At 39.8% G+C, this 27,063-nt stretch overlaps 1 protein-coding gene across 1 annotated transcript; it reads left to right on the forward strand.

The window, feature by feature from the left end:
- Positions 1-427: 427 nt before the first annotated feature.
- On the forward strand, positions 428-21,147 carry PKD2 (polycystin 2, transient receptor potential cation channel). Its single transcript, XM_019472349.1, has 14 exons — positions 428-539; positions 3,483-3,616; positions 3,969-4,219; positions 4,967-5,191; positions 5,755-5,983; positions 7,823-7,993; positions 9,325-9,506; positions 10,591-10,711; positions 13,354-13,452; positions 14,450-14,571; positions 15,384-15,501; positions 15,766-15,929; positions 16,739-16,886; positions 17,931-21,147. Exons 1-14 carry the CDS (start codon positions 446-448, stop codon positions 18,162-18,164), a joined length of 2,292 nt encoding a protein of 763 aa, XP_019327894.1. The 5' UTR covers positions 428-445; the 3' UTR covers positions 18,165-21,147.
- Positions 21,148-27,063: the final 5,916 nt, after the last annotated feature.

The following is a 27,063-nucleotide window of genomic DNA, read 5'->3' on the forward strand; positions in this document are numbered from 1 at the left end:
GCGTTTTCATTCATCTAACAATGCTTTTCGTATTTAAAAAAAACAACAACACTGCACTGCATTTCTTGAAGGATGGCTATCTGTTTGTGTCTTTGTATACTTGTATCTGTTTTCATACCATGTGGTTTTAAGTGACAGCACTTCTGGCAAGTCTTCAGCAGATTCTGTTTTAGTAACAGCTCAGCAGAACTCTATTATTATGGTATCTCATGAATAGCTAATACTGCCTTGGGCCCCGTTCAGCCAATGGAAGGGCAACCCAAAGACGTTGTTCTTGCTTGAACTTAGATCAATTTAAAATCCATAGAAGAACCTGCAGCAGGCATGACATAGGTTAATCTTTCAAAACCACTTAACTTATTATGTCACTTGCGTATCTAGTATCAGATATCTGTCTATATCATTATATATGTTTTCCTTTCAAGGTCTATGGGGGACCAGACTCATGGAAGAAAGCAACACCAGCAGAGAACGATATCTGAAAAGTGTTTTACGGGAGTTGGTTACGTACATGGTTTTCCTTGTGGTCTTATGTGTCCGTAAGTACTGTTCAGCATTAATGCGTCCAGTTCTGTACTATCTGCTTGCTATCTGTGATTCCAGAATGAAGGTTGTTTCAGTGATGTGGGAGAAGAATTAACGGGCAGGTGCGTTAGCAGATATTTGGAATTAAATCTTTCTCTTGTTTCTGCGCTTGGATTGTTTCTTGAGATTGAAAATACTGCAACTTTCTGGGCCTTGACAAGTTTTGAACCTTTAAGCAGCATGATAATATACTTATTCTTTGTTTTTAGGGAGCATTTTTTTAATGTGGTACCACATTGCAGTGTAATGCTTCTGCTACGCATTTTGAAATCACTGAACAGAACTGTTGAACGTGAAGAGTAGGAGTTGGTCATCTAGGACAAAATATTAAATTAAATCACCGAGTTTCAAATTTATCACCAAGCTTATGTACAGATCATTCTAAGATTGAAAGTTCTTGATAGTAGCTGGAAAGGCAGAGATAATGCTAGCTACTTAGAAATATCTGATAATCTGTCTTTGCATGATGCTGGACGTTTTAAACGCATCTGCAGCCTTATATATACTCAAGTGTATATGGATCACAGCTGGAGACTTCCATGATTTAAGTGTGTCATTTTTTTTGTTGTCTATGATATCATATGAAGTATCGTAACACTACAAAACACAGAACAGAGTAACATTCAACCTACTCTTTTTTTTTTTTTTAACTTGGCTTTTAAGTAGGTAACTGCTTTGAGGTAGGTGCTCTAGAATCAACGCTGAAGACAGTATTAGCAGATTCTACTAAATACAGACTTAGTACTGAAGTGAGGAGCTTGATGAATCTCTAACCTCATACACAACAATATTGCTGGACCCAAACAGACTTCAAGAAAGCAGCCTGAACTGAGTTTGCTGTTCTTTTCTCAGGGTGAAGAACCTTAGTGGTGCTGGAGCACAGATAGTACAGGATGTTTATCACAGGCCTCACACAGCACCATGAACAGTTGTGGCCAGTATAATGTAACGATTCTGAGAGCGGTCTTCTTTTCTGGCCTTGGGAACTTGAAGCCCTTATATAATTCTATTTCAAGATTTCTAGGGTTTTTTTAAGTTAATAGTCAAAACAAGACTATATATTGGCATAAAGACTATATATTGGCATAAAAATTAGCAAGACAATGCAAAATAGAACTTACTATGGAGTTGTGAAATAGATGTTTTATTTCGTTACTAGGGAGAATAACAACAAAATCTGTATGCGTTAAGTTAGTATATCTTTGGAAAGCCGATACGTTTCAAGCCTCCAATTTTTAGTGTGGCAGTTCTGTTCTAAATGCCTGAAATGTCAGTGACACTTAAGTTGTCATTTATGATCAGTTGTAATAGGACAAGGTGATGTTTTTATTTTTTGTGAGAGAGAATCTTGGAGTGGAAAAGAAAATGCAAAACTACATTGGTAGACTGGCTCTGAGAGCAAGTCTGCCTTGCTTGTCTGGAGTAGAATTACTAAAAAAATCCCCAAACCCCAAACTTTATACTGTTGACACAACTGTTTTGGTGGTGTACTGCAAGCATGGTTATATACTAAATACCATGTTTTCTTCCTTCCTGAGTCCTTTAAGAATGCTTAGTGCAGATTTATGGATAAAGTAGTGTAAGACTGCTTGTGGCTGGTATGCTGTACCACCAGGAGAGGTGTAGCCGTGAGGGACCTGAATTAAAATAAAGTGAAATTGGTTTCAGCAGGAAAAGTTTGACTGCAGGCTGTTCACAATTTGTTTTGCTATAGAAAAAGATTTTTGGTAATAGAATAAAGGAAAAGTATAGTGTGTTAAATATCTACAGATATTGCTAACTCATTAGTATTTTTTTAAGTACTATCCTTTTTAATTTTACACGTAAGCAATACCTATGGGACAGACTGGTCTGTGGCTTGGCATGCCCTAGGAGAGCGCTTTCCAGTGCAGGCTAAATGCTATGGGCGTTTCTTGTACTCTTGTATTTTTGAGAGTACGTATTTAGTGAGAATCCAGGTATTGCACAGTCATGTGATACATTCCATGTGCCACCGCAGAAGTCTATTAAAAATAGTTCTTGTTCTCTGGTTGCTAAAGAAAACACATTTTCTTCCCTGTGATAAAATACTTTATAAAATTGTCAAAACTGATGGAGGCGGTTCAGTGTAGACTTAATCTTTCAGGCTTCTCTGAGTTTTAGCCATAAAATGGTTTTAAGTATTTACAGGCAGTAACAGTATCAGTGCCAGAGACTGTTCTCTCAAGCCATCTTGGCTTTGTACGTCATTTTATAATTTATGGTCTGTGTTCCTCAGCCAAATGCTTGGCCCAGTGTGAGGAAAAGAAGTAACACACAGTCATTTATTTTCTGTGGGGAGATTCTCTCAAAAGCACTGCACGTCTTGGGTGGAGTTTCATTGTCTAACCATAGGTGGCTAATGTCATTCGCAGTGCCGAGCGATATCCTGGTTGACTGTCATTATCTGCTCAAGCAGGGCATAGTTCTCCTGAGGTCTTGTGCCATCCGTGCCAGCTCTCTATGGATGCCGTGGATAGCACAAGTCACCTAAAAAGGCACTAGCTGTCTCTCTTGAGGCTGCTGAATCGTGCCTTTGTTTTTCTTGAAGTTAGCTTTTGTAGAAGCATTAATAATAGAATGAGGTGTGGGAAGGAGAACTGAGTATTTTAAACTGATTGATCAGTCTGTTCTTCATTGCTTTTTGTATTTTAATCACCATTGACAGACAAATGCTTCTTGGTGTGGATTTTGGTTTGTTCTGAAGCTTAAACCTTGCAGTGCAAAATCTATACAATACAACCTGATGTATTCAAAACAAAACAAGCAAAGTATTCTTTTTTTTTCTTTTTTTTTTCATTCTTTTTTTTTCTTCTTCTTTTTTTCTCTTCTCTTTCCCCCACCACTTTACCTCTCACTCCTTACCAAATCTTTTGCAGTGACTTATGGGACAGTGAGTTCCAGTATGTACTATTACACAAGGGTTATGTCGCATCTCTTCCTGGAAACACCTGTATCAAAAATGGAGAAAACTGATTTCAAAACTTTGTCCACAATGGATGACTTCTGGAAGGTAATCTAAAAACAATTTTTTCTCTCTCCGTTGCTGTGATTTGCTTGTTCTGTAATGGCCTGTAAATTTAACCTGCAGGATCTTTTTTCTAATGCAGTGGGGGGTGTGCATGAAGGGTGTGCACAATGTCAAAGCTATGGAACAAAGTAGGCCTTTAATATGTAAAAGTTTAGAACCTAGGTAATGCTAGTGGGGCAGGGTGGGGCAAGGTTGTGGAATGTCTTTGGAGGACAGGTAACAGTAAGGCCTTATGTCAGAAAAATCATCAACTGCAATTCTAACACGTCCACGGAATGAAGATCTATAAAAACGGTGCTGGCAACATGCAAACTAAAATTGTCTTCCTCCCCAGTTCACAGAAGGCCCTTTGCTGGATGGTCTTTACTGGGAGATGTGGTACAACAACAAAACCATGGCAGAAAACAAAAGCTTCATTTATTATGAGAACCTGCTCCTAGGGGTGCCTCGCATTCGGCAGCTGAAAGTGAGAAATGGTTCGTGCTCAATACCTGAAGATTTAAAGGATGAAATCAAAGACTGTTATGATGTCTATTCTGTAGCTAATGAAGATACTGCTCCTTTTGGACTTCGAAATGGAACAGCGTATGTAGTATTCCTGTAGACACTTTTTTTTTTCTTTTTTCTGACCTGGGTTATGCTGAATTACACAATAAGTCTCTCGGCAGAGGCAACTCTGCATTTGCTGTATGTTCTGTCTGTAAAGCCAGGTAAATCCAGAGCAGCTGCCAGTTCTGCTCGTGGAGAAACCTTACCAAACTTGAGAGGACTGTGCTCTTGATCCACTTGAGTTTAGGTGCTGTCATTGTGCCATTGATAGCAGTTACGCATGGGAGACACGCTGTGGTCTGAGTGCAGCACTACAACTCATGAGCACCTGTTCCGTAATTCCAGATTGTATTACCGCAGTGGGTTTCACTGAATTGTCTTCCCTAGCTAAAAATGGGAATAGCACTGCCTCTCTTGGAAGACGATGTGCAAGTTGAACTGTAAAAGGTGTTGGAGGGGGAACATAACTATGTAAATGCCGATTTTTCTTTCTTTCCCTGAGGATAGAATTTCTGTGTGAGAGGATTGACGTGTTCTTTTTTTACAATTAATATACTTGTGACCCATCTTTCTATCTTAATTTTGTTGTGTTAGTCAAAGGAACTTTGTAAGCTCTTTCTCCAGGGTACAAGCATCAAAACTTTCTACAAGTACCTCTTAAATGAAAGCAGCTTTAAGTAACTGATACTTTTTTTTGGTCAGGTTTTGTTGGTATCTGTTTTGTTAACTGTAAGTTGAAAGTGGAAAGACTAACGTGCTCTGTTTCACTTACTTCTGAACTAGTTGGACATACACCAATGAGAAGGATTTGAATGGGAGCAGCCACTGGGGCTTGATTGCCACATACAGTGGGGCTGGTTATTACCAAGACCTCTCAAGGACCAGAGAAGTGACAGCTGTGCAGATTGCTAGCCTTAAGAAGAACCTGTGGCTGGACAGAGGGACCAGAGCAGCTTTCATTGATTTCTCCGTATACAATGCAAACATCAACCTATTCTGCGTTGTCAGGTGTGAACAGAACCATGACAGTGTTCAAACTGCACAGTGTAGGTTGTAGACTTGGGGTTTTCTTGTGATTGCTTTGTTTTGAGGATATGGGTAAGCGTATGTTGTGTATAAAGGAGACAGACAGCTGAAGTGGCATGCCTCCCTGTCAAAGAAGTGGGACTCCACACGGCGGCTGCACTCACCATCTGGAGGCAGTTCTGACTTTCCTGATGCCGCAACAGCTTGGGTGTGGTTTGCAGGTGACTTCTGTAGTGAGTTGGCTTATTAAAGTAAATAGTGGATATACAACATCAGTCTTTAGTTTAGACAGCATGAAAAAGATGCAGATGAAGACAGGTCTTTTTGTCTCTGTTTTCTTACGCTTTGGGTTTTAGTCAAAATTGAGTGCCGTCAGGTTTACATCTTCTGTTCTGTGTAGTGTCTTCTCTGAATCATACGTGGGCTTTTGCCTGTTTCCCATTATTTAAATAATTATGTAAATAAAACCATGTATCTTTTAGTAGTGCTTTTCATCAATGCTGTGTAAATGGATTTTTTTTTTCTTTGCCTTTTTTTAAATGCAGGTTGTTAGTGGAGTTTCCAGCGACTGGAGGCCTTGTTACGTCTTGGCAGTTTCAGCCAGTGAGGCTGATTCACTACATCTCCACTTTTGATTTTTTCCTGGCAGCCTGTGAAATGGCATTTTGTCTTTTTGTTTTTTATTATATGGTGGAAGAGATCTTAGAAATTCACATTCATAGACTGCACTACTTCAGAAGTCTCTGGAATTGCCTTGATATCCTTATCATTGTGGTAAGTAATCTTTATAATAAGGCTAAAATTGCTTTCTGAAATACACTTTATGTGAGACGTTAATGACTCAGTAGTCCTATTGTGGGTTTAAGAGATAGGGCCATCATTAGGAAGGATACTTACAGACTATTGGGCTATTCAGTCTGAGTAAGACAATTTTCGTCTGTGTTGTAATGGTGTGTTTTGCAAACTTGCTTGTTCTGTCTTCGGTGGTTTCAACCTTCGCGTCCTGGTGAAAAGTTTAGAGTATTTGTCCAGTATGCTTTTTCACAGTTTTTGTCTATAAAGGCACAGCCATTATGGGAGGTAACAAACTCGCCCTCATTTCTCTTCTACATATCTGATACAGACTATTGCAGTGGCTTTCAAGTAAGAAAATCATCTGCTTTAAAGTAGTGATTTGCATTTGGAGGATTGGGACTGGGATTTGAATATGTTTGCAAAGAACCACAAAGAGATTTAATGTGGTATTAAAATACTCACCAGCTAATACCAAGTTTGAAGAAGTGTCTCAAAATTGTAGAGTGCTAGCAGCTGTCAGGGCTGCTTTCTTGGTTAAGTGGACAGTGTTGCACATCAGTAATCTTGGTGTAGCAGAAAATCAGAGCTTTGAATTTAAAGTTACATAGTATAATTCTCTCTGGACTTCTATCAAGCTGTGCTTACCGAAAGTATACAAAGGCAGTGGTGATGAAAAAGTTCCAGTCCCACGCCCGTTTTGTATCTTCAGGCTCGGACGAGTCAAATGTTTAAGTCTTGAAGTTAGTATCTGTAATCTAGAGAAATCAATACTTGCATCACAGTGCTTTGTAAATGAGGGACCATTTAGGTGGATGTTTACATGAACTGTGCGCTGTTTGTTATACTTAACAGCGGGGGTGGGGGGGGATAAGATGCTTTGCTGTTACAGTCAGTGAAGCGTATTCCAGTGTGAGTGTAAAATTCAGTTCACACAAAGGGTCAAATTCTATGTTTATACCTTGTCTGAGGGACATTGTTTAAATTTAGGATTATGTACTTTATGACTCTGTATACATGGTGAAGTGTTCACTTACACTAATAAAAAGCACATTTGCAGAGGTCAAAGCAAGAACCTTACCTGTATGGTAAAACTACAGCTTCTCTGCTGTTGCTTGTTCTGGGCAGTACTGGTCAGTCTATACTCCGGAGAAACTGTAGTACCTTTTTGGCTACTGCTGTCTCTCTGCTCTTTACTCTTTTTCACCTTTGTCTTTTTGAGTTGTCATCTTTCTTTCCTTGTATTTCCTTCTCTGTGACAGCTTCATTTTTCTGAGCCTGCTAGGCTTCGCCATCATCTTGTTCTTCAGCTGTGGCAAGGAAAAGATTTCTAAATCTTCTTACTCCCAGGCTGTTTGTAGTCTAAGACTATAATGGTTTTGTTGTGAAATGCATTTCCTGATAGGATCCAAACTAGACTTTCTGGACATATCTCAAACAGCAGCCACTGGGCTGTTAAATTACTCCTGAGTGAAAGGTCGTGAAACCTAGCCTCCTCCAGCGCCTGCAACTGCCTGGCCCTAAGCACTGATGTGATCAGTGACCAGCGGGGTTGACCCTGAAGGACTGCAGGAAGCTTGGATCGGTGATTTTTTTTCTAGGCTCTGTGCAATTCCTCGCTGTTACTTTCCTGTTTAGAACTTTAGCTTTAGTAGTCCTGTAGTCAGGACACCTTGAAAACAATGTATTTGCTTTTACTTAAAACTCACATTATGGTAGCGCTACACATAACATGAAGTTCCTCATATCTTAACTTTATCTGACATATGTGGCTAAAACAAGTTGGTTTAAAACCCTTTCGTATGTTTCTTTTGTACTCAGCTCTCTGTGGTAGCTATAGGAATTAGCATCTATAGGACATCAACTGTTGATATGCTCCTGAAGAAGCTGCTGGAAGATCAGAACTCGTTCCCCAATTTTGAACCTTTGGCATATTGGCAAATGCAATTCAACAACATTGCTGCAGTCACTGTGTTTTTTGTGTGGATTAAGGTAACTCCAAGACACACATCCTTATTCTAAAATTAGAATGTAAGCAGTATTCTGAGTTTCGCGTGATATATTATTTGAGTTTTAGTCGTGTTTCTTCTAAAATTGGTCATGTGAGAATGTCAGGTAGGGGTAACTTCTTACAGATTAAAAGCAAGGTTGTAAATTGCCACAGGTTTAGTCAGCACTTGTTTAAGTCTAGAAGATGTAGTCAGTGCTAGTGCTTTGTCACAGCAGACACGTAAAGAAATGTTTTTATTATTCCTGAATTGGTAAGTCAGTAATTCTTACTGGGTATTGCTTTCTCCTAGCCTGGTTTAACCGTGCCCATTTTATCTATTCAAAACTTCTGAATCTTTAGAAGGGTTGGTAAAGCTAGTCCAATTTATTTGAAAACTAGATATATTACTTTAGTTAAACTTAATTTCTCACTTTTACTGTGTCCTTTCTCGTGATACTTCTTTTCATGTCCATACTCGTTTTCCTGTCCTCTGTATGAGTAAAATTGCACAGGAACATTTAGTTAATAAACTGTCTAATGGGGGAAAATGTAAGACCAATGATAAGAGAATTTCCACTCTGATACTCCAAACTGATACTTAGGTTTATCAAGCAAGTTAGCTAATCTCTTACTGTTTTATAAGGCACAGTTGCATCTAATTTTTGCATCATGGTTTAAGAAATAAAGTAGCTTGTTATAAGAAATAATGGTAAACCGCAGAGTAACGGAATAATGCAGGTTGGAGGGGACCTTGGGAAATCTCTAGTCCAACCACCTGCTCAGAGCAAAGTCAGCTGTGAGATCTTCTTTTCTCATATTTTACTACTTCATAGCTAACATCTTCATTGAAGATAAATAAATAGGCTTTTGGAAGCATTTCGGCAACACTGCTCTGAAGCCAGGGTGCCAAATAGAGGAGTGAAAAAACAAACAAACAAAATCCCACACCCAAACAAGAAGTTGGCATTCTCACAGAATTTTCTTCACATTTTAAGCCTCAGTGTTTTTAGGAAGTCATGTATTTCTAAATGTAAATTAACTGACTTTGTCTCCAATCAAATTCAGTAAGACCTCTCATGCGTAAAAGTCTGGAGAGCGATTGTGTTAAGAAATTATTGTCTTCCTTGTCTTTACAGTTGTGTTTTTTTTTTTTTTTTTTTAAAACTCAGTGTTTTTAGGAAGTCATGTATTTCTAAATGTAAATTAACTGACTTTGTCTCCAATCAAATTCAGTAAGACCTCTCATGCGTAAAAGTCTGGAGAGCGATTGTGTTAAGAAATTATTGTCTTCCTTGTCTTTACAGTTGTGTTTTTTTTTTTTTTCTTTTAACAGCTTTTCAAATTTGTTAACTTCAACAGAACAATGAGTCAGTTATCCACTACCATGTCTCGCTGCGTCAAAGATGTCATTGGCTTTGCTATTATGTTTTTTATTATTTTCTTAGCATATGCTCAGTTGGCCTATCTTGTCTTTGGCACTCAAATCGATGACTTCAGCACTTTCCAGGACTGCATGTAAGTACAAGAATAAAAAATGCAAAGAATTTCTCAGTACATTGGTAAATGGATTTGGTTGCCTCATCAGAGACCAAACAAATCCTATGACATCCAGCTAAACAGATAAGCTGCAGACATATCACTGTTGACGTAGCTCAGCAGCAAATGCACTTTTTGATAACATTTTTAGTTCAAAAACTGTCTTTGCTCTGAGATTAAAAATATACTGTAGTTAGATCACTGAGCTAAAAATGGCAGGTTTTCCTTGGTGGAAGTGAAATGGTTTTTATAACAGTTGGTGACATTCCTGTCTGTCTTCAGCAGTTGAATGATTATATGCTTACGTATGTTTGTAATGCTTACCGAGATGTTGTATGCATAATAACGCTGTTTTCCTGATAGTATGTGTAGTTGGTTGACTCACAAATGGAGTCCATCTTAGACAGCCAACTAGTAAATTTGTAAGTGTCTGCTGGAATCCAGGACAGAGAGAGAGGATTTGATATAGGGTTGTTAATCAGTTTTTCCTTTATTGATTTGGTACAACATAACCTGATTCTAACTGAGGTAATTACCAGGTTGTTCAGTTATCAATTTCCCCCTGCCCCCTTACACTGGGGCAGTGTTGCAAAAAGTTTCTTGTAGAGAAGCAGAGGAACTTGAAATATGCTGATGGTGCTGTGCAGTGCCAAGCCTCTTCCAGCCTTGGCACTGTAGAGACAGCTTTTTAGAGGGAGAGAGTTGGGGTTGTATGTATGCAAGAGGCAGAAGAGATAGGAGAGGGACAGGAGCGGGTCTTAAAGCTTCACAATGGTAATCATTGATTTGCTCTGCTTCCTGTTGCCCCCGTTATTAGTTGTGACCGAAAGCCAGAAGTAACCATCCTAGTTTTGTTCTGTGTGTGTGGCATCTGACTGCGAGTTTGGTTTTGCCTAGATATGGGCTTGACGAATTGACTATTGCAGTGCCTGATAAAGTATTACAGTAGCACAGACCTCTCTGCTGCCCATCAGTCAGACTGTTAGGGTAAAATAGATTGAGAATTCTTGCACAGCTCCAAAAGTGTTTTTTTTCAACTCCTGGCTATGTTTTGTTTTTTAAGATTTACTCAGTTCCGCATCATTTTGGGAGACTTCAACTTCACAGAGGTTGAAGAAGCTAATCGAATTTTGGGACCAATTTATTTCACTACATTTGTGTTCTTTATGTTCTTCATTCTTTTGGTATGTACACCTTCGTTTATGCGGGATGGGTAGGTGGCCATTTTTGCATCTCTTGTTCTTTGAGTCTTACTGCTACTTAGGGATTTTTTTGATAATGGTGAGTGTGCAGTCCATGTAGGGGCCTGACTGTTACATGGCCGGTGACTACACTCTTCAATTTTTTTTCTTCATTTAAAATAGATTTGCATTGTATGTTTGTTGTCATTCCCATATAGTGCTCCACACTGTGGGTTTTTTTTAATTTATATCTTTTTATTATTATAAATATATTTTTATTTCTAAAACCTGAATAGTGCCTGGTTGGCATACACAGCAAGCCCATATCTTTTGGTGAAAAGTAGCTGTAATGTTCCATACAGGCTCTTAATTTATAAAGCACTCTAATGCGTGGCTGGCTATGTTTACAACAGCCTAGCTCATGCATGCAACACACAGCTTGTCTGCTAGAAGAGCTTAATTCATCAGCAGTGCAGCAGCTTTCAGATATGCAGGTTTGCCTGCAAAGGCCCTTTTCTATCCTCTTTTCCTTCTCCAGGGCAGAGTTGGGCCCTGTCTTTCTCACCTTCCCAGTGCAGAGACTCTAATGCGTGGCTGGCTATGTTTACAACAGCCTAGCTCATGCATGCAACACACAGCTTGTCTGCTAGAAGAGCTTAATTCATCAGCAGTGCAGCAGCTTTCAGATATGCAGGTTTGCCTGCAAAGGCCCTTTTCTATCCTCTTTTCCTTCTCCAGGGCAGAGTTGGGCCCTGTCTTTCTCACCTTCCCAGTGCAGATTACCTGTACACTTTTTGACAAACAGTATTATAAGAAGCTCAACTTATCTGAGAGGCAGTATGTAGACACGATTGTCTGACAAATAAATTCAAACAGTGAGTATATTGTGAGCGAGTACTCATCTTTCGTATACTCTCTGTTAATACTAGTATTGAATCCATATTACAGTCTTACTAGTAATTTGTATAACAAAAAGTGGAGGAAGGAGACCTCTCTCTTAAACCTAGGAGACCAAGTAAATGCTTTTTTTTATGTCGATATAAGTGAAGAGCCCCAGTATCTTCTAGCTGGATGTGGTTTTCAGTTAGTTTGGTACTAACATTAATATGTCGTAATTTTGTTTCTGATTATATCACCAGACGGAAGCTGTTATGTGAGCAAGAAATCCTCCGATTATTCCTCAAATTATGTGTCTTTTGGTGATTTGATAAGGTGGCAAGCATTAAAGCTTGCATTTTACTGACCTTAAAATGCTACAGCAGTCCTGTATCATCATAAGTTTTAGAGTTATTTAATGACCCTTGTACTTAATGAGGCTTTTTATTATTCTTTGAGATGAGGAGAAATGGCATTCAGATATTATTTGTGGGAGAAGATTTCATCTTGGCTATTCACTAGTAAGGAAGTGGAGAATCTGAAGTGTTCAGTGAGATGGACCAGTAGTCAACTGGAAGATAACATATGAGTCACTCTGGCCGAAGAAGCACGTGAAGTGGGTTTCATATTTGGTTTGAAGCACCTCACAAAATGCAGAGGAGCAGAGGCTAGTGTCCAGCAAGGGAAAGAAATATTTTCCTAAGGGGTAGCAGAAGAGCACTGGAGTGGGAAAGTACAGCAGCTTATCCAAAATACTCGCTGTAATTTGTGTGCTTATTAATATCTGCACATCCTGTCCTTTGGCTGGAGTGAAATGTTGCTGTAAGCTCCTTGAGACCAGTCTGAGACCTGGAAACTAAGTTAGGGAAGATGGGCAGAAAGCACCAACTCTTAATGTTGGGCAGCTGAAAGCAAAATAGACAGTGGTCAAGTTACCTCTTACTTCTCTGGTGTTGGGCAAGAATGCATAAAGATACAGCGTTGGAAGATTGTTCTCCTAAAGCATTTTTTTAAGTCCATGAGGAAATAGAGGTTAACGCTACCTTTCTGCATGAGTGGCACATTGAACGTGCCAGTAAATGGAGTAATTCTTTTTGGACTTGAATGTCCAGCTTTCAATTCAGTCATGTTTACTCCATGTTCAGCAGGACCCTTTCAGTAATGACAGCATGACTCAAGTACAGGGTTAGTGAGACCAATTTTTTTTCCTTTTGTCCGAAGAAGCAACCAAACTCTTTTCAGAGTTGGCGGCATACATGCCAAGTGTCTGATTTTAAGCTTTTTTGTTTTTATCTTTAATCTGAAATGCAAGCAGAGCTGCAACTAGATAAGAACCTTATGTTTGTGTTGGTTATTACGGGATGAACTTGATTCCTTAGGTATTTTTGTTGCTGCTGTGTTGCCTAGATTAATTCACAGTTGTTACCTGTGTAAGTTTGGCCTTGCAGGTAGAAGGCCAAACTTACACATATAACGTTAAACAGGAATGGTTTATTGCCGCTGCTGTGTGTAGGCATGAGCCCTCTCTGGAAAGTAATTCTCCAGTTATGTTAACAACCAGTAGTCTTGATTAAAAGTTGTTATACTGCAGTGTGTCATATTTCAATATCTCAAGCTCTTGATGTTAGTACTTTTTAAGCAGCCCGCCATTTTCCCCTGGCCCTCTTTAAAAAATTCATGTATAGGTCTGCACATGAAGGTCGTAGGAGTAGTAGGGCTTAGACTTGCTGAAATTTTTAAATGGGCTTTTTTATTTTTCTCATGAACAGAACATGTTTTTGGCCATTATCAATGATACATACTCCGAAGTCAAATCAGATATGGCACAACAGAAGGCAGAAATGGAACTGTCTGACCTTATCAGAAAGGTAAAAGTAACATTTCCTCATTCCTCACATCTGAATTTACTTCATAAAATGCTGCTAAACCGTACAAAGTAAAGCTGGCAGCAGCTGATGAAAATACACATCTCTAGTTAAAATAAATTAATCTGAGCTGAGTGTAAATTAAATGAATGAAAACTTTCCATTACAACGTATTTTAGTCATCTGAGACTTTGCATTGAATGATCAGCCTACTGAATATGACACAGGATTTGTCTGTCTAGGTACATAGAGAAATATTGAACTGATAAAGCTAAACTGCTATTTGGTTTGGTCACAGAATTCAGAATTACCTTGTTTCAGGCAATAAGATGAGGCAAGTCTTGGATAATGTGTTGGGAGCTCCCAGGGGCAGCTGCCAGTAAGGTTGTTGAATACAAAGTTAAGAGCTTGACCTGTATCCCAGTTTAGGAAAAACACGTGCACGTGCATGTGCTCTGGCATGGATGCAGTGCTGTATCGTGGTCAGAAATGTCTAAACACATACTCAGCATGACCAGTAACTCAAGAGTTTGAAACTTGGAAACTGGTTATTAAAACAGAGCAGAGAAAAATGAAAAGTGCTACTTTGTTGGGATAAGGACTTTTTAAAAGTCATTCCTACGACTGAAGAATGAGAGATAGGCAAAATGACTGCAGAAAGTTGTACCTGTTTTGTCAGCGTTATTTGAAACTGTCACTTAACTGTCGGTAACTGTCAAAGGTGTCTTACTGGGACAAAATACTCCTTTCCTACTGACCTGCAGTGCACATTGAATGATGGAAGCCTTACCTCTAACTGCGAAGGTATTTGTATGTTGCCCATTTAAACGCTGAAATAAAAGATGGATAAACTGGAGGAAAAGACAGATTTTTGCAGGGCTTTTGGAACAGACTGAATGATAGTGTACACTAGCTGATTTTTGTAATCAAAAAAGTTATAAGAAATCAAGTGTTAACATTTCATGACAAGTAAAACGTGAAATTTCACTTTTTCTTTTAGGGCTACAACAAAGCCATGATCAAACTTAAATTGAAGAAAACTACTGTTGATGACATTTCAGAAAGTCTGAGACAAGGTGGGGGAAAACTAAATTTTGATGAACTCCGGCAAGATCTAAAAGGGTAAGGAAGCTGTTACTTCTTATCTTGAATAGTATCCCCAGAGACATGTGATGTTAAGTGTTTGATGTGAATTGCTCTTGCTAAGAGTACTTTTCTTTTGGTTAGTGGATAACAAAGCAGGTGCTTTTCCTGTATCTGGTGGGAGGTTTATGTAAACAATCAGATGTGTACAGGTAAACAATCTTTGCATATGGGTCTGCAGGCATTGCACAAAGGAAAATTCAAACTGTGGCATGGAACTGCGGAAGAAGAGAGAAGAGGAGTGGGAAAAGAATGGTCAGTTTGAGGTGGAAGAGAAATCTTAACTAAGGAGGTCTGCTGAGCTCTGGTTCCTGGAGTCTGCACTATGGCTGGTGTTGCTGCAGTGGGGTGGCATCCCACACCGGAGGAAGGATTTGGCACTCTGGGGCCCAACCTCCTTGAGTTGCTGTGTTATGGGAGAGAAAGGGTCTGAGGAAGCAGAGATCTGAGGCCTTAGGAGGAGGAAACGGTAATGTTTCTATCAGAGCCACTGCAGGAGTTTGTGAACAGGCAGGAGTCCAAGGAAAGGGGAACAAATCAAGGAGGTATAAAAGGGATGGTTGTGAAGGAGCAGGGTGCAGTCTAGGGGAGATTTGTGCTATTAACTAATGAAACGTGAGGGCTGAGCTTTTTGTTATCAGTGTTGTGAATTTATAGGCAGCACTGGGATCAGTCGTGTCTTTGGCTTGGGGATGAAAGTATGTTTGGAGTGAAGTGTTTTTCTGATACTTGAAGTTTGTTCAGCATCTGAAAAATGGAAAGTAAGGGAACTGTTTTTACTGCCTTTTCAGGAAGGGGCACACAGATGCAGAGATTGAAGCAATATTTACCAAATATGACCAGGATGGGGACCAGGAATTGACAGAGCATGAACATCAGCAGATGAGAGATGACCTGGAAAAAGAGAGGGTGAGCTCAGCGTTACGAGTGGTATGCCACCAGCGCCATCTGCCAGTCTTCGTCGTGCTAGTCACCATGCTAGCTTGCTGCCCCAGAAGAATCCTCTTATTTCCCTTCACATTTGCTCTCATCCATGGCTGTCTGAGCATAACTGTAAAAAGGCAAGGGGGAGCTGATGGAGGGCAGGAGGTCTTTGACCTTGACACCCCCATCCCCCATGTACAGGTGGAAGTCTTTACATCTTTCCTGTCTGTGGCTTCTGTTTTCACAAAGGAGGATCTGGACCTGGATAGGAGCTCTCTGCCACGTCCTCTGAGCAGCCGCAGCTTCCCCCGGAGCTTGGACGACTCCGAGGAGGATGAGGATGAAGACAGCGGACACAGCTCCAGGAGGAGGGGCAGCAGCTCTAGTGGGGTTTCCTATGAAGAGTTCCAAGTGTAAGTTTATCCTTCTGAGAGGGACAAATCTGCGTGGTGTGTGTGGGTTTTTTGGTTTGTGGGTTTTTTTCCTTGTGGGTTTTCCTCTTTCAGTTATATAGTAGTCTCCTATAACTCTGAATATTAATCAAATTATTCATAAAAGTAAATGTTATGTTTTTAAGGTGCCTAAGTCACTCCTTTTAGTAGTTTTCAAGTAATATCTGAACAGGAAGTACTTTAGAGAGGCTCATGGGAATCGGTTAGAAAACCAAAACCAAATCAAAACAAACAAACAAAAAAACCCAACAAAAAAAAACCCTGTCCTTAAAACGTGGTCATTGAAAAGACAGAGGAAATGGTCATGCTACAAGAACGCCAGAAGACTTGTCTGGGTTTTTTAGTAGTAAAACCTTGAGGTTGTTTTAGGTTCAGTGAGAACTTCAGCTGTTGTTTTTAATAAGATAAAGTTACTTTTGAGTGTGTATTTTGCCTAAAATGATAGATCTCCATATTAATTAATTATAGCAACACTAGCTGAATGAAGAATTTGAGTAACTAGAAACAATAAATTTTGATGAGGATGCCTTAAAAGAAGGGAAAACAGAGTGGAATATGTACTTTTTTCCCCATTTGCTTTACCCCTGTGTTACCTTCTTGCTCTTGTGTACCTTGTCCCTTCCTGGACAGTAGGACTCATTTGTGGAAAGTCAGATGCGTGCTTGAATTAAAATGCTGTCTCATCCTTATCTGCTCTGTGTGTTGACGTGCTAGAACGATACTGACTTGGAAATGTCAGAGTCACTGAAGATCACACTTGTTGCCCTCAGACTCATGAGGCGGGTAGATCGCATGGAGCATTCTATCGGCAGTATTGTCTCCAAGATCGATGCAGTTATTGTGAAGCTTGAAGCGATGGAGAGAGCCAAACTAAAAAGGAGAGATGTGTTGGGAAGACTGTTAGATGGAGTGACAGAGGTAAGAAACCCACTCTCTCCTGTCTGGTCACAACCTGCACGGCTTGCTTACTGTTAGCACTTCTTCCTACTGCTTGGCTTGGGAGGGTTGAGCGGAGTGGTGGTAAAGACGAGGTGGGTGCTTTGGCAGTGGCCAAGTTATTTCAGTTTTGTGTTAGGAAAACATGAAATTTAAAACATGAAATGTTAAGGACATGATGCAAGTTTCAGATATGACAACCCATCTAATAGCAGGCCTGTGTCACACTGAGGCAACACAGCACCATTTAAACCCCTGAACTGGACAGCAATGGTGTTCGGTAGTTGCTGAAGCAGCTCGTTCATCCCTTGGTGTCTGTTGGGATTAATACAAAGCTTTTTATGGACTAGTCTGTTAGAGTCTGGGGGATCCAGCCCAGCAGGCCCATGCAGCCTGCTCTTCTTCTCCCATGTTGCTTCTGGGATTGTGTGTGGCAGGTGGAAGCAGGTCACTTCTGTCACCAGGGTTATCTAGCTTCTGTTGCCTCCCCTCCCACCTTCTCTTTCTTGAGGGCCCTTTGGAAGTGGCCAGTGGGACAACTGTGTTATTTCTGTGGATGCTAAAACCCGTCAGCTTCCCGATGGGGCAAGAACAGCCAGAACAGGGCTGTTAAGCGGTGGGCGAGATGGACTGTCTTGGTGGGTTATGTAGGTAAGACTTCTAGCTGTCCTGTCACAGATACGGTGTTCCTGGCTGGTTATTTTGGTTCAGCCCCGTTCCAGCCAATATAATTCTGCTATTCTTGAGACGGGGCTTCCTTATGTGTCTGCTGTCCTCAGTATATTTTACATTTCTGGAGGTGGATTTAAATATTAGAAACTAATACAAATTGTGCTTTCATAAGTGAAGGTGACAACCTGGGCGTTATGTCACTGGAAAGAAAACAGTTTACTGCACTAGCTGTGTTTCTCCACTAGCCTATGGAAATACTTGAGTGGTATAAGAATTTCCCATGTTTGTATAGGGTTTTGCTTAGACTGCAGTTTGGAAGCTGTGCTTTCAGCTTGTGTCTTTTAATCTGTTCAGGATGAAAGACTGGGTCGTGACAATGAAATCCACAGGGAACAAATGGAGCGACTTGTGCGAGAGGAGTTGGAGCGATGGGAATCAGATGATACGGCATCCCAAATGAGCCATCGGTTGGGAACACCACTTGGACTGAATGGCCAGCCTCGTTCAAGGAACTCTCGGCCATCTTCCTCCCAGTCGGATGGTATTGATGGGGGAGGAGGAAATGGGGGGAATAACATCCATGTGTAGGATTGACTTTGTAGGTGATTCTAAACATTTCAGGTCAGTATTAAGCCAGCAAATACACTACTCCACTGTTTCCCAGTATGAGGTGATCGTCCTGATCAGACCACTAAGGACAATTTTCACTGGTGGGCAAAAGTAAATATTCTCTTCATAAGGCATTTTCAGACCTATGTAAGCCATGTGTCACGTTCAAGTTACCGACAGTGAGACTGTCACCCTTGGAAACGAAAATGCAGGAGACAGAATGGAAACCAGGTGTGACAAAATCTACCTGGACAGAATTTTGGTTCCATACATGTATTTTGGGGAACACTTTCACGAGGGCAGAAAGCTTCAGACAGAATAATGTGCTGTGGCTAAAACACTCAAATGAAAGGCTATGAGTCTTCTGCTTTCTATTGGAAAATACGATTTTTAAATGCTTTTAAAAGCAATTTTTAAAAGAAGATGGCATCAGTTTATTGTCTCCTTCATTATAACGGCTGACACTTTTCAAAGAGATAAAACAGCACTTTTTTTTTACTTTGAGTTTCTACCTATTTTTCTGAGTTATTCTTGGTGTACTAACATTTTCATTAACTTAAATTGTTCATTTTTTACTGTTTTTGAGAAATACTATGTTTCTTTAAACAGAAGAAAGTGCATTTAGTTTGTACAACTGTAAATCACATTATTCCATAATAGAAACTGTATGCATTACATGTTTTTGCATTTCATTAGCATTTCAAAAGTAATATTTGAGAACGGCCTCTTCACACCCAAATAACGTAATCATTTTCAGCTTTGTTGCAAAGTACCCATTTTTTAATGCTATGTTTTCATGATCTAAGTGTTCCTGGGATAAACATTCCACAGGTTCTTAGGTAAATATGGTTACTTTGCAGAAAATATATTATTTAAAAGCACACAAAATTGAAAAACACTAACTCTTCCTCGGGTGTGACAGGGAAGGGGCAGAGACGTTGCTGACAGTTGGGAAAATCCGATCTTGTGCTCTATCACATTCTAATCGCGTCTCGACTATGTAGTTTGTATTTACATTTAACAGAACTGCTTGTAAAATTATTAGGTGTATTTCTACATATGCTTTTCTGCTGAGGTGCAACACGTGATTCCTGTGGAAAGGTGTTTGTAGTATAATCACTGATTTTTAGTATTTAATTTCCTCTGCTTTCCATGTCGTAGAAGCTTTGTTTTTGAAAGGAGATGCAACACTGAAATTACGTTGGCTTCCTATAGAAAGCATCGAGGCATAGTGTTTGTAGTTTTGCCTAGCAACGTGTTTCCGTATGTGGAATGCCGGGTTAGGAGGGAGGTTTTCAGTTGTGCTTTTTTCCTGAAGATGGCAGTTGTCTTGTATTTAAAGACTTAGAGTCGGTGTAAAGGAAAATGGAAAGCTACATAATCAAACACATCTTAGCTATTAGTAGGGTATATAGAGGAAACAATGCCTACTTAACAAAGTGTAAGTAGCATGTATATGTTAGGTTGGTGCTTTTTATTTCAAAAAGCAGTTATTGCCAGGGGTTAGCACCTCATTCTTGTGGTAGTACTGCTTAGGCAAAGCTTACATCTTGCATATGTTCTTACAACTGCATTGCCTGGATGTACAATGACTCAGAATGCCTTCCCTCTAACCAGAGAACTTGTTAAAACTAAATAGACTTCATGACTTTCCCTATTTTTAATTTTACGAGAAACCATATGCACAGAAACTTAATGTAAGGTGGAGCAGGAGGAAGTTCAATGTGGAGATTGGAATTTCTTAGTAGCTTTGGCTCGAGAACAGAATGACGTGGGAAAACAGGTTGTGATTCTTGTGAAGTATTTTTTCTTTCTGTGGGTTATTTTGTCCTGTACTAGGAAGAAATTCATACTCTTTCACAAGAGACGCCGTCAACTTCCCAAAACAGCGCACAGCACAGTGGTTAGGGCATTTGTGTGAAACGAGAGACACTCAGACTAAGCTCTGTCTTGCCTTGATTGAACGTTTTTGGACCTTAGAAACCTTCCTGAGGAAAGCTTTTCTGTGTTGAACTGGCACTTCTGACTTTAAACAAACAAACAAACCAAAAAAACACTAGCTGTACACATGGCCAGCTGGTGCGCAAGGAAAATAGAAAATACAATACAAAGCCATTTAAATATACATAGCCTTGTCTTTACATTCATATCCAAAATGTGTAGTATGTTGGTGTGTGACATGATTTACAGCGTAAACTTTGAGGTATGCTAACTAATTACATGTGTGTAACATGGAATTGATGTTGGGTTTCTAGGGTCAAGGGTTCTAAGATAGTATTTAAATAATCATGTACTTAAAATCAATGACTTTGGTCAAATGACCCAATTTGAGTTGTCCAGCAATCAGCTGGAACTTTACTAAGAATACCTTGTGTTTAAGGTTTGTGCCTGTGGCCTGTAAAGCATGTGGCATGCTTGAGGTTTATGGCAGCAGGGACTGGGGTGTGTGCAGAAGTGATCTAGCAGTCATGTGTTGGTAAGGCAGGGCCTTCCTGGGGGGAAAGAAAGCAAAACTAAACCTATCAGTATGGTTTTAAATAGGTTTCCTGTAAAAATGTGTCTTTCGAACTGTGTGATTGAATTTACATTTTATCTTTTATTTGTAGTATATGTTTATTATGAAAATGTTTGCATTCATAGCTATATTTGTTGAGGTATATTTCTGTAACGTGTCGTTACTTAATAACAAACTTCATCTTGAAGTGCAGTAAGTTTTCATGGGGTACCCGTGTGTGTTGACAATGGGCCTTGCAATAAGTGCATAGCCACTTGACCAATGTTACAAACATTTTATTACTTCATTTTTCAACTTTAGATTATAATATCATTTGTCACTTATTACAAAGGTAAGGTTTTTGCATAGTAATGTACAGTGTTTGGTCGTATTAGGAAGCTGTTAATTATGCAAGTCTTCTACAATGATCAAGAATGTATTGATCTGTAAAACTGAGCACTTTACTTCCTAATAAACGTTTTATATAATCTATAGAGCAAACATCGTGCCATACACTTGGTTTGTTTATAACGGAACATTAAGAATCCTACATTTTATTTGTGTGTGTTACTTCTATCTCATACCTTATCCTCAGATTACTTAATAATGTAAAACCGGAGTACAGGGTGTAAATGAACAGAGAGCACTGGGCTGATCCTACTGCTTCATTGCCCAAACAGTACTTTTTTTAACACTTCATTTCACATTTGCGTTTGTGCAAATGCACAGGTCTATTTTCTGCTATTTCCGGTAGCAGCTCTGACTGCTAGTAACTCTGTCCTTTTATTACTTCACAGTTGCTGCGTAAGTTAACCTCTCTACTCTTTTTCTCTATTCCCCTTTATTTTTTCCCTTTGTTTCAGGGAATCCTACAGCATCTGGAGGGTTGAATGGTCCTTGGAAATCCCAGACTTGCATATAAGCCCCATAGTTCTGTCTGGACAGCTGTCTCACCAGGTCAAAAGTATACCATATTAATGAAAACCGAATGCTTAATGTAACTCCATCTCAGTCTTTAATGAAATACATACATAGTGAGTTTATTAAGTATATTAAGCCTTTAGTCAGTGCACTATAGAAGTCACAGTGTGTGGGAAGTGGGAACTTTTTTTATTTAATACTGTGTGTATGCTGTAGTGTTGCTCACTTTTGGAAATTTCTTCAGGAAGCGCAGTTTGAGATGCATGTTTGGAATAAGAGCCACGTAATTCTTCCATATCCCATGGGCATCACTTGGATGCCTTGCATATTCAAATACTCTTCTCCAGTAAATCTAAACAAGAAAAAAACTGAGAAAAAGGGAGAAAAGTTAATGTTATGATAAAACGTCTGCAAGCAATTGTTACTTATATATTTAGGCACCAATGGGGCTTTTTTGGTTCCCCGCTTGTATAGAACGTGCAGTGTGAGCGAAGAGGATAGCAGTTGGAGGTGGAGTCATCATCCTTCTCCAGAGTCCGTTCCACAAGCAGTCCTTCAGGAGGACGTTTATGCTGTTTGTGTCCCTGGCCTCTCCCCATACAGCATCTCTGGCCCTGCTGGGGTCCCCAGGGCAGCGATGAGCCCCCTAGGAAACCCAGGTCATTGGTGGCGGGAAGATACATAAGCAGCACTGCTTTCAAGAGGGAAGGCAGAGCCTAACATCTCAGAGACGCTTAAGTCGTGTCAGTCTTTTTTCTGAACTGAATTGCTGAAATTCTGATGCTTGCAAACCATTCTTCCCTTTCTGCACACAAACTGAATTAATTCAGAAGCACAGTTGTTTTCCATTTTGCTAAAAATGTTTTTTAGTAGTAACTCAGATTATGCCCTGTTTTACCTGAAAGACGCTGTGGATAGCTGCAAGAAAAATCGGTTCTCAATTGCTAGTAAACAAATTATAAAGTATTATTTACTAAAGCATGCTAAATAGAAGAAAACACTACTGCTATATACCCCTTTCAGTAAGAGTTTAGTTCATGCTCTGGGTCTTCCAGAAAAGATACAACATTGTATTTCAAAAGAAAATAAATAGTTTGCAAAACAAACCAGTCTTCTACAATGGAGAAATGCAAAAAAGCTGTCAGAAACTTTTTTCCCTTTGTGCAATCTTAACAAAAATAGCAGCTTGGGTTCCGACTTGTTTTCAGGAACATAGGAGTGCATTAGAAGATTTGATTCTGATTTCACAGTAAGTCTGTGTACCTCCTGTGCCATAATGGTCCTTCCAGGTTTTAAGCACTGATCGTGCAAAATGGGTACAGAAAGGCAGAGGGACAGCTTAATGGTTCGGGGGTAGACTGACATTCAAAAGAGTTGTCTCCTTTGTGTCGCCTCACCCTGATGCGTTAACACACAAATTCAACCGGTCCCAGCTTGGTTCAAAGGACTGTTATAAACATGCTGGTGCTTAAATGTCAGTAATGCTAAAACAGCAGTGGGATCACAAGCAAGTTTTCCTCGGACTGGAGATTTCTGGCAGCTCTTCCACTTTGCTTCTACTCTAAGGAATACTCAGGGAGACTGAAACTGGATCCCAGGAGGCAAAGAGCAGGTCTGAAGGCAGCAAACTTGTGCCTTTTGTAACAGACATGAATTTGGACTTAGTGTGAGAGCAGCTTTCCTGCAGCCAGGTGTTCAGGTATTTTGGAGCAGGCTTACCAGCAGTGGGATGCTAGGAAGAGAGCAAGAATTTTTTGAGACTCGGGGAGTGTACTGGGTTTGTGTGGCTCTCAAGAAGTTATTAGTAATAAATGCAAGACTTAGATTGCCAATGGACTGATGGTGACAATTTGCATCAGCCAGTTTTGCTGGTGACATCTTGATGAAAGTTTAGACCAGTACATTCATTCATTTGCAAAGCCTTGAAATGAATAAAAAAAGATAAGCAGATATTCACAGGGACAAAATGCTCATTGAAAGACTATTCACGCAAAACAAATCGACAATATTAAACTGTTAGATTGGAAGAAGTTGTTTATGTCTGTAAGAACCATAATCACACAGACACAGATTATTTAGTAAATAGGAGTGTGTCACATGGAAGATCCAGGGGAGCAACTCCAGGAGTCTTTGCTGGCATTGCTGCTAATTTACATTATCAGATTGTACTCTCTCGTCCTGTGCTATACCTTTTGTGTAAAAATACACAGCTAAACACAAAGTGAGTGATCGCACTTTACTGACTGTTCAAGACACAGCAAATTGATGTTTATGAAAATATCATTTACTAGTTAATATTAGAAAACCATTGCCCTTTTTTTTCCAAATTAAATGATGGTCTCTTTTGGAAGATTATTTGAATAAAATGTGCAGAAAACCTAGCACTATTAGGCTGTAGCAAGGAATACTGAAATTTTTTATCCAGGAAAGAAAAATTTGAACACTTTTAATATTTATCAGCATCCCAGAGAAAATTTGCAAACAGAAAACATGTAACTACAAATCCATAACAGGAATTGTTTGAAGAGGTTTGACTCACCTTGGACTGATGCCAGTGCCTGTCCAGAAACAATTTTTGTCATGTTACCCGAGATGCCTGTCTGCAGTCATACAGAGCAGGGTATTGCATCCTAAGCACTTGACTCTCTGCCCGCTAGGTCAATGGAAACATAATCAATGCCTTACAGGAGGCAGGTGGCAATTTTATAATACTGGAGAGTGAGGGAATAACTGCAGTGTTGTATTCTTTGAAGAACAAGTGTTACTGTAAGTCGGCAGATGAAAAACTCTCTAAGACTCAATTTGGAGTTTTAGAAAGCAGGCATTCTTTATTGCGGCACCGGGTGCTAGGTGGAATTTCCACAAATCAAGCACACCTGTGCCGAGTTCACCGTTACATTTATACACAAAAATTACAAGGTAGTTCATTACTTCATTCTTTCTACTTTTCCACTGGATTGTGGCCTCCAAGGTGTATGTAGGTTCCAGGTAATTCCCAACATTTTACTAATGCCCTGCACCACTTCTGCAATAAAATAGAATCATAGAATCATTGAGGTTGGAAAAGACCTCTAAGATCATCGAGTCCAACCATCGACCCAACACCACCACCCACTAAACCATGTCCCTAAGTGCCTAAAATGTGGACCTCTATCCAAAGATATTCCGATAGGTACCCCAAATCTTGGGATAAGTTCCTGCAATAGCCACTTAATGACTTCTTTTGCTTGATTGGTCCGACAGGGAAGGGCTTCTGGCCATCCTGTAAAAGTGTCAACTCCTACCAAAATGTACCGATACCCATTTTGCCAAGGTAGTTCTGAAAAATCGATTTGCCAATAATCTCCTGGTTCCATTCCTGATTTCAATATTCCCATTTGAACCTTTTTCTTTACAACTGGGTTGTTTTTCAAACATACCTCACATTTTGCAGTTATCATTTTAGCCATTTCTAGCATTTTTACTGAGAGTATTTGTTTCCTTAAAAGTGCCACCAATGCTTCTGCTCCCCAGTGACATTCCTTATGTTTTGTCTGTACTATTTCTCTCATTATTAGTGGTGGGACTACTACTTGGCCTTGTGATGTTATCCACCATCCTGCCAGATTCTTTTTTGCATTTAGCAACTTACCTAATTTCTCATCCTCCTCTGAATACTTAGGTTTCTCTCTTGGTAGAGCAATGGTCTTAATAGGGATCAATGCCATTCGAATGGCATCTCTTTTTGCAATTCTCCTAGCTGTCTTATCTGCCAATTTGTTTCCTATAATTTCTTTTGTATTTCCTGACTGATGTGCTTTACAGAGCATGATTGCCACCTTAGTCGGTTTCTGGACTGCTTGTATTAATGTTAAGATTTCTTCTTTGTATTTAATACTTGTCCCTGGGAGGATAATAATCCCCTTTCCTTCCACAGGACTCTATGAACATGTACCCCACCAAAGGCATATTTTGAATCAGTCCAAATATTCACTTTCTTTCCTTCATTTAGTTCTAATGCCCTCATCAAGGCTATCAGTTCTGCCTTTTGGGCTGAAGTAGTGCAAGGTAAAGAATTTGCTTCTACAACAGAATTCTCAGTAGTCACCGCATATCCTGCATATCGGATTCCATCCTCCACAACACTGCTACCGTCCGTGTATAATTCCCAATCAGGATCATCCAGCGGTCTATCCTTTAAGTCTTCTCGACTGGAATGGACATGTTCAATAGTCACCAAACAGTCATGTTCTAATTGTCCTTCTTCCTGCACAGAGTTCAAAAAGACTGCAGGGTTAATCAGGTTAGTTGTTTTGCCTCTGTTTCCAATTTTAAATCAGTATATTTTCTAGCAGTCTCCTTTAATTTTTCTAGGAATACAGAGGGAGATTCATTCTTACCTTGTTTTACCTCATATAATTTAGACCAATTTAAAGCTCTTGGCATTGCATGCTTTACTCCACACAGCACCCATTTTTTATATCGATTTAGCTGCCTTCTGTGTTCTATATTATTTGGATCCCATTGGGGATCTCCCAAAGGAAAATTCTGCTCCAAAGTTCCAGGGAGAGTTTCATTCATGTGTGCTGCCTCTGCCTGTACTCTTGCAACTTTTAATACCATCTGCTTCTCAGTACTATCCAACAAATTATCCAATATCACTTGTAAATCATTCCAGTCAGCATCCTGAGTTCTAGTAATTGTCTCTACCACACTTCCTACCCTCTCTGGATCTTCTCTGTATACCCCTGCTGCTTGTTTCCACGCCATCAAGTCTGTGATTGAAAACAGCACCTTCACATATACTGGCCCGTTCTGTCCTACTCCCTGCCTTAAAGGAGCTAGCAGTTGGGTTTGTTGTCTAGTTCTTCGGGAAACTGGAGTATGAATCACTACTTCTTCTATCTCCTCCCCCATTCCACTACTATCTGGTTCTGTTTCAACCCTTCTTTCCCTTACACATGAGGGAGGGAAATTCCGTCCCTCCTGTGGGGGTGCTACTTCTAGTTCTAATTCCATTTCATCCTCTTTTGGTACTGTACACTTAATGCACCTCTTTCCAATATCACAAGCCGAACAACAACTCTGTTTCCTTATTTTCCGAAGTTAATGCCATTACCAAATTATCTCGACTGATTAACTTACATTCATTCTGCCAATCCACTCACTGTCTCAAATAAAAGAACAAATCTACGTACGGTACTTCATTCCATTTGCCTTCACTCCTACAGAACAGCATTAACTGCAAAATAGTATTATAACTCAAAGTTCCGTTCTTTGGCCACTTTTCCTGATCCTCCAAACCATACAAAGGCTGCCAATGGTTACAATATTCAATCATCTGGCTTTTGCGTAAATCATCATGCAAATCACCCCAATGTGCTAACAAACACCCCAACGGCGAGGTTTTTGGTATCTTTTCATCCGTCGCTAAATTCCCAGCACTTTTACTCTTAAACAGTTTTACAAATCCTGATGCCATTA

The sequence above is a fragment of the Aptenodytes forsteri genome, unplaced genomic scaffold, assembly GCF_000699145.1.
Source record: "Aptenodytes forsteri isolate BGI_AS27 unplaced genomic scaffold, ASM69914v1 Scaffold227, whole genome shotgun sequence".
NCBI classification, from domain to species: Eukaryota; Metazoa; Chordata; class Aves; order Sphenisciformes; family Spheniscidae; genus Aptenodytes; species Aptenodytes forsteri.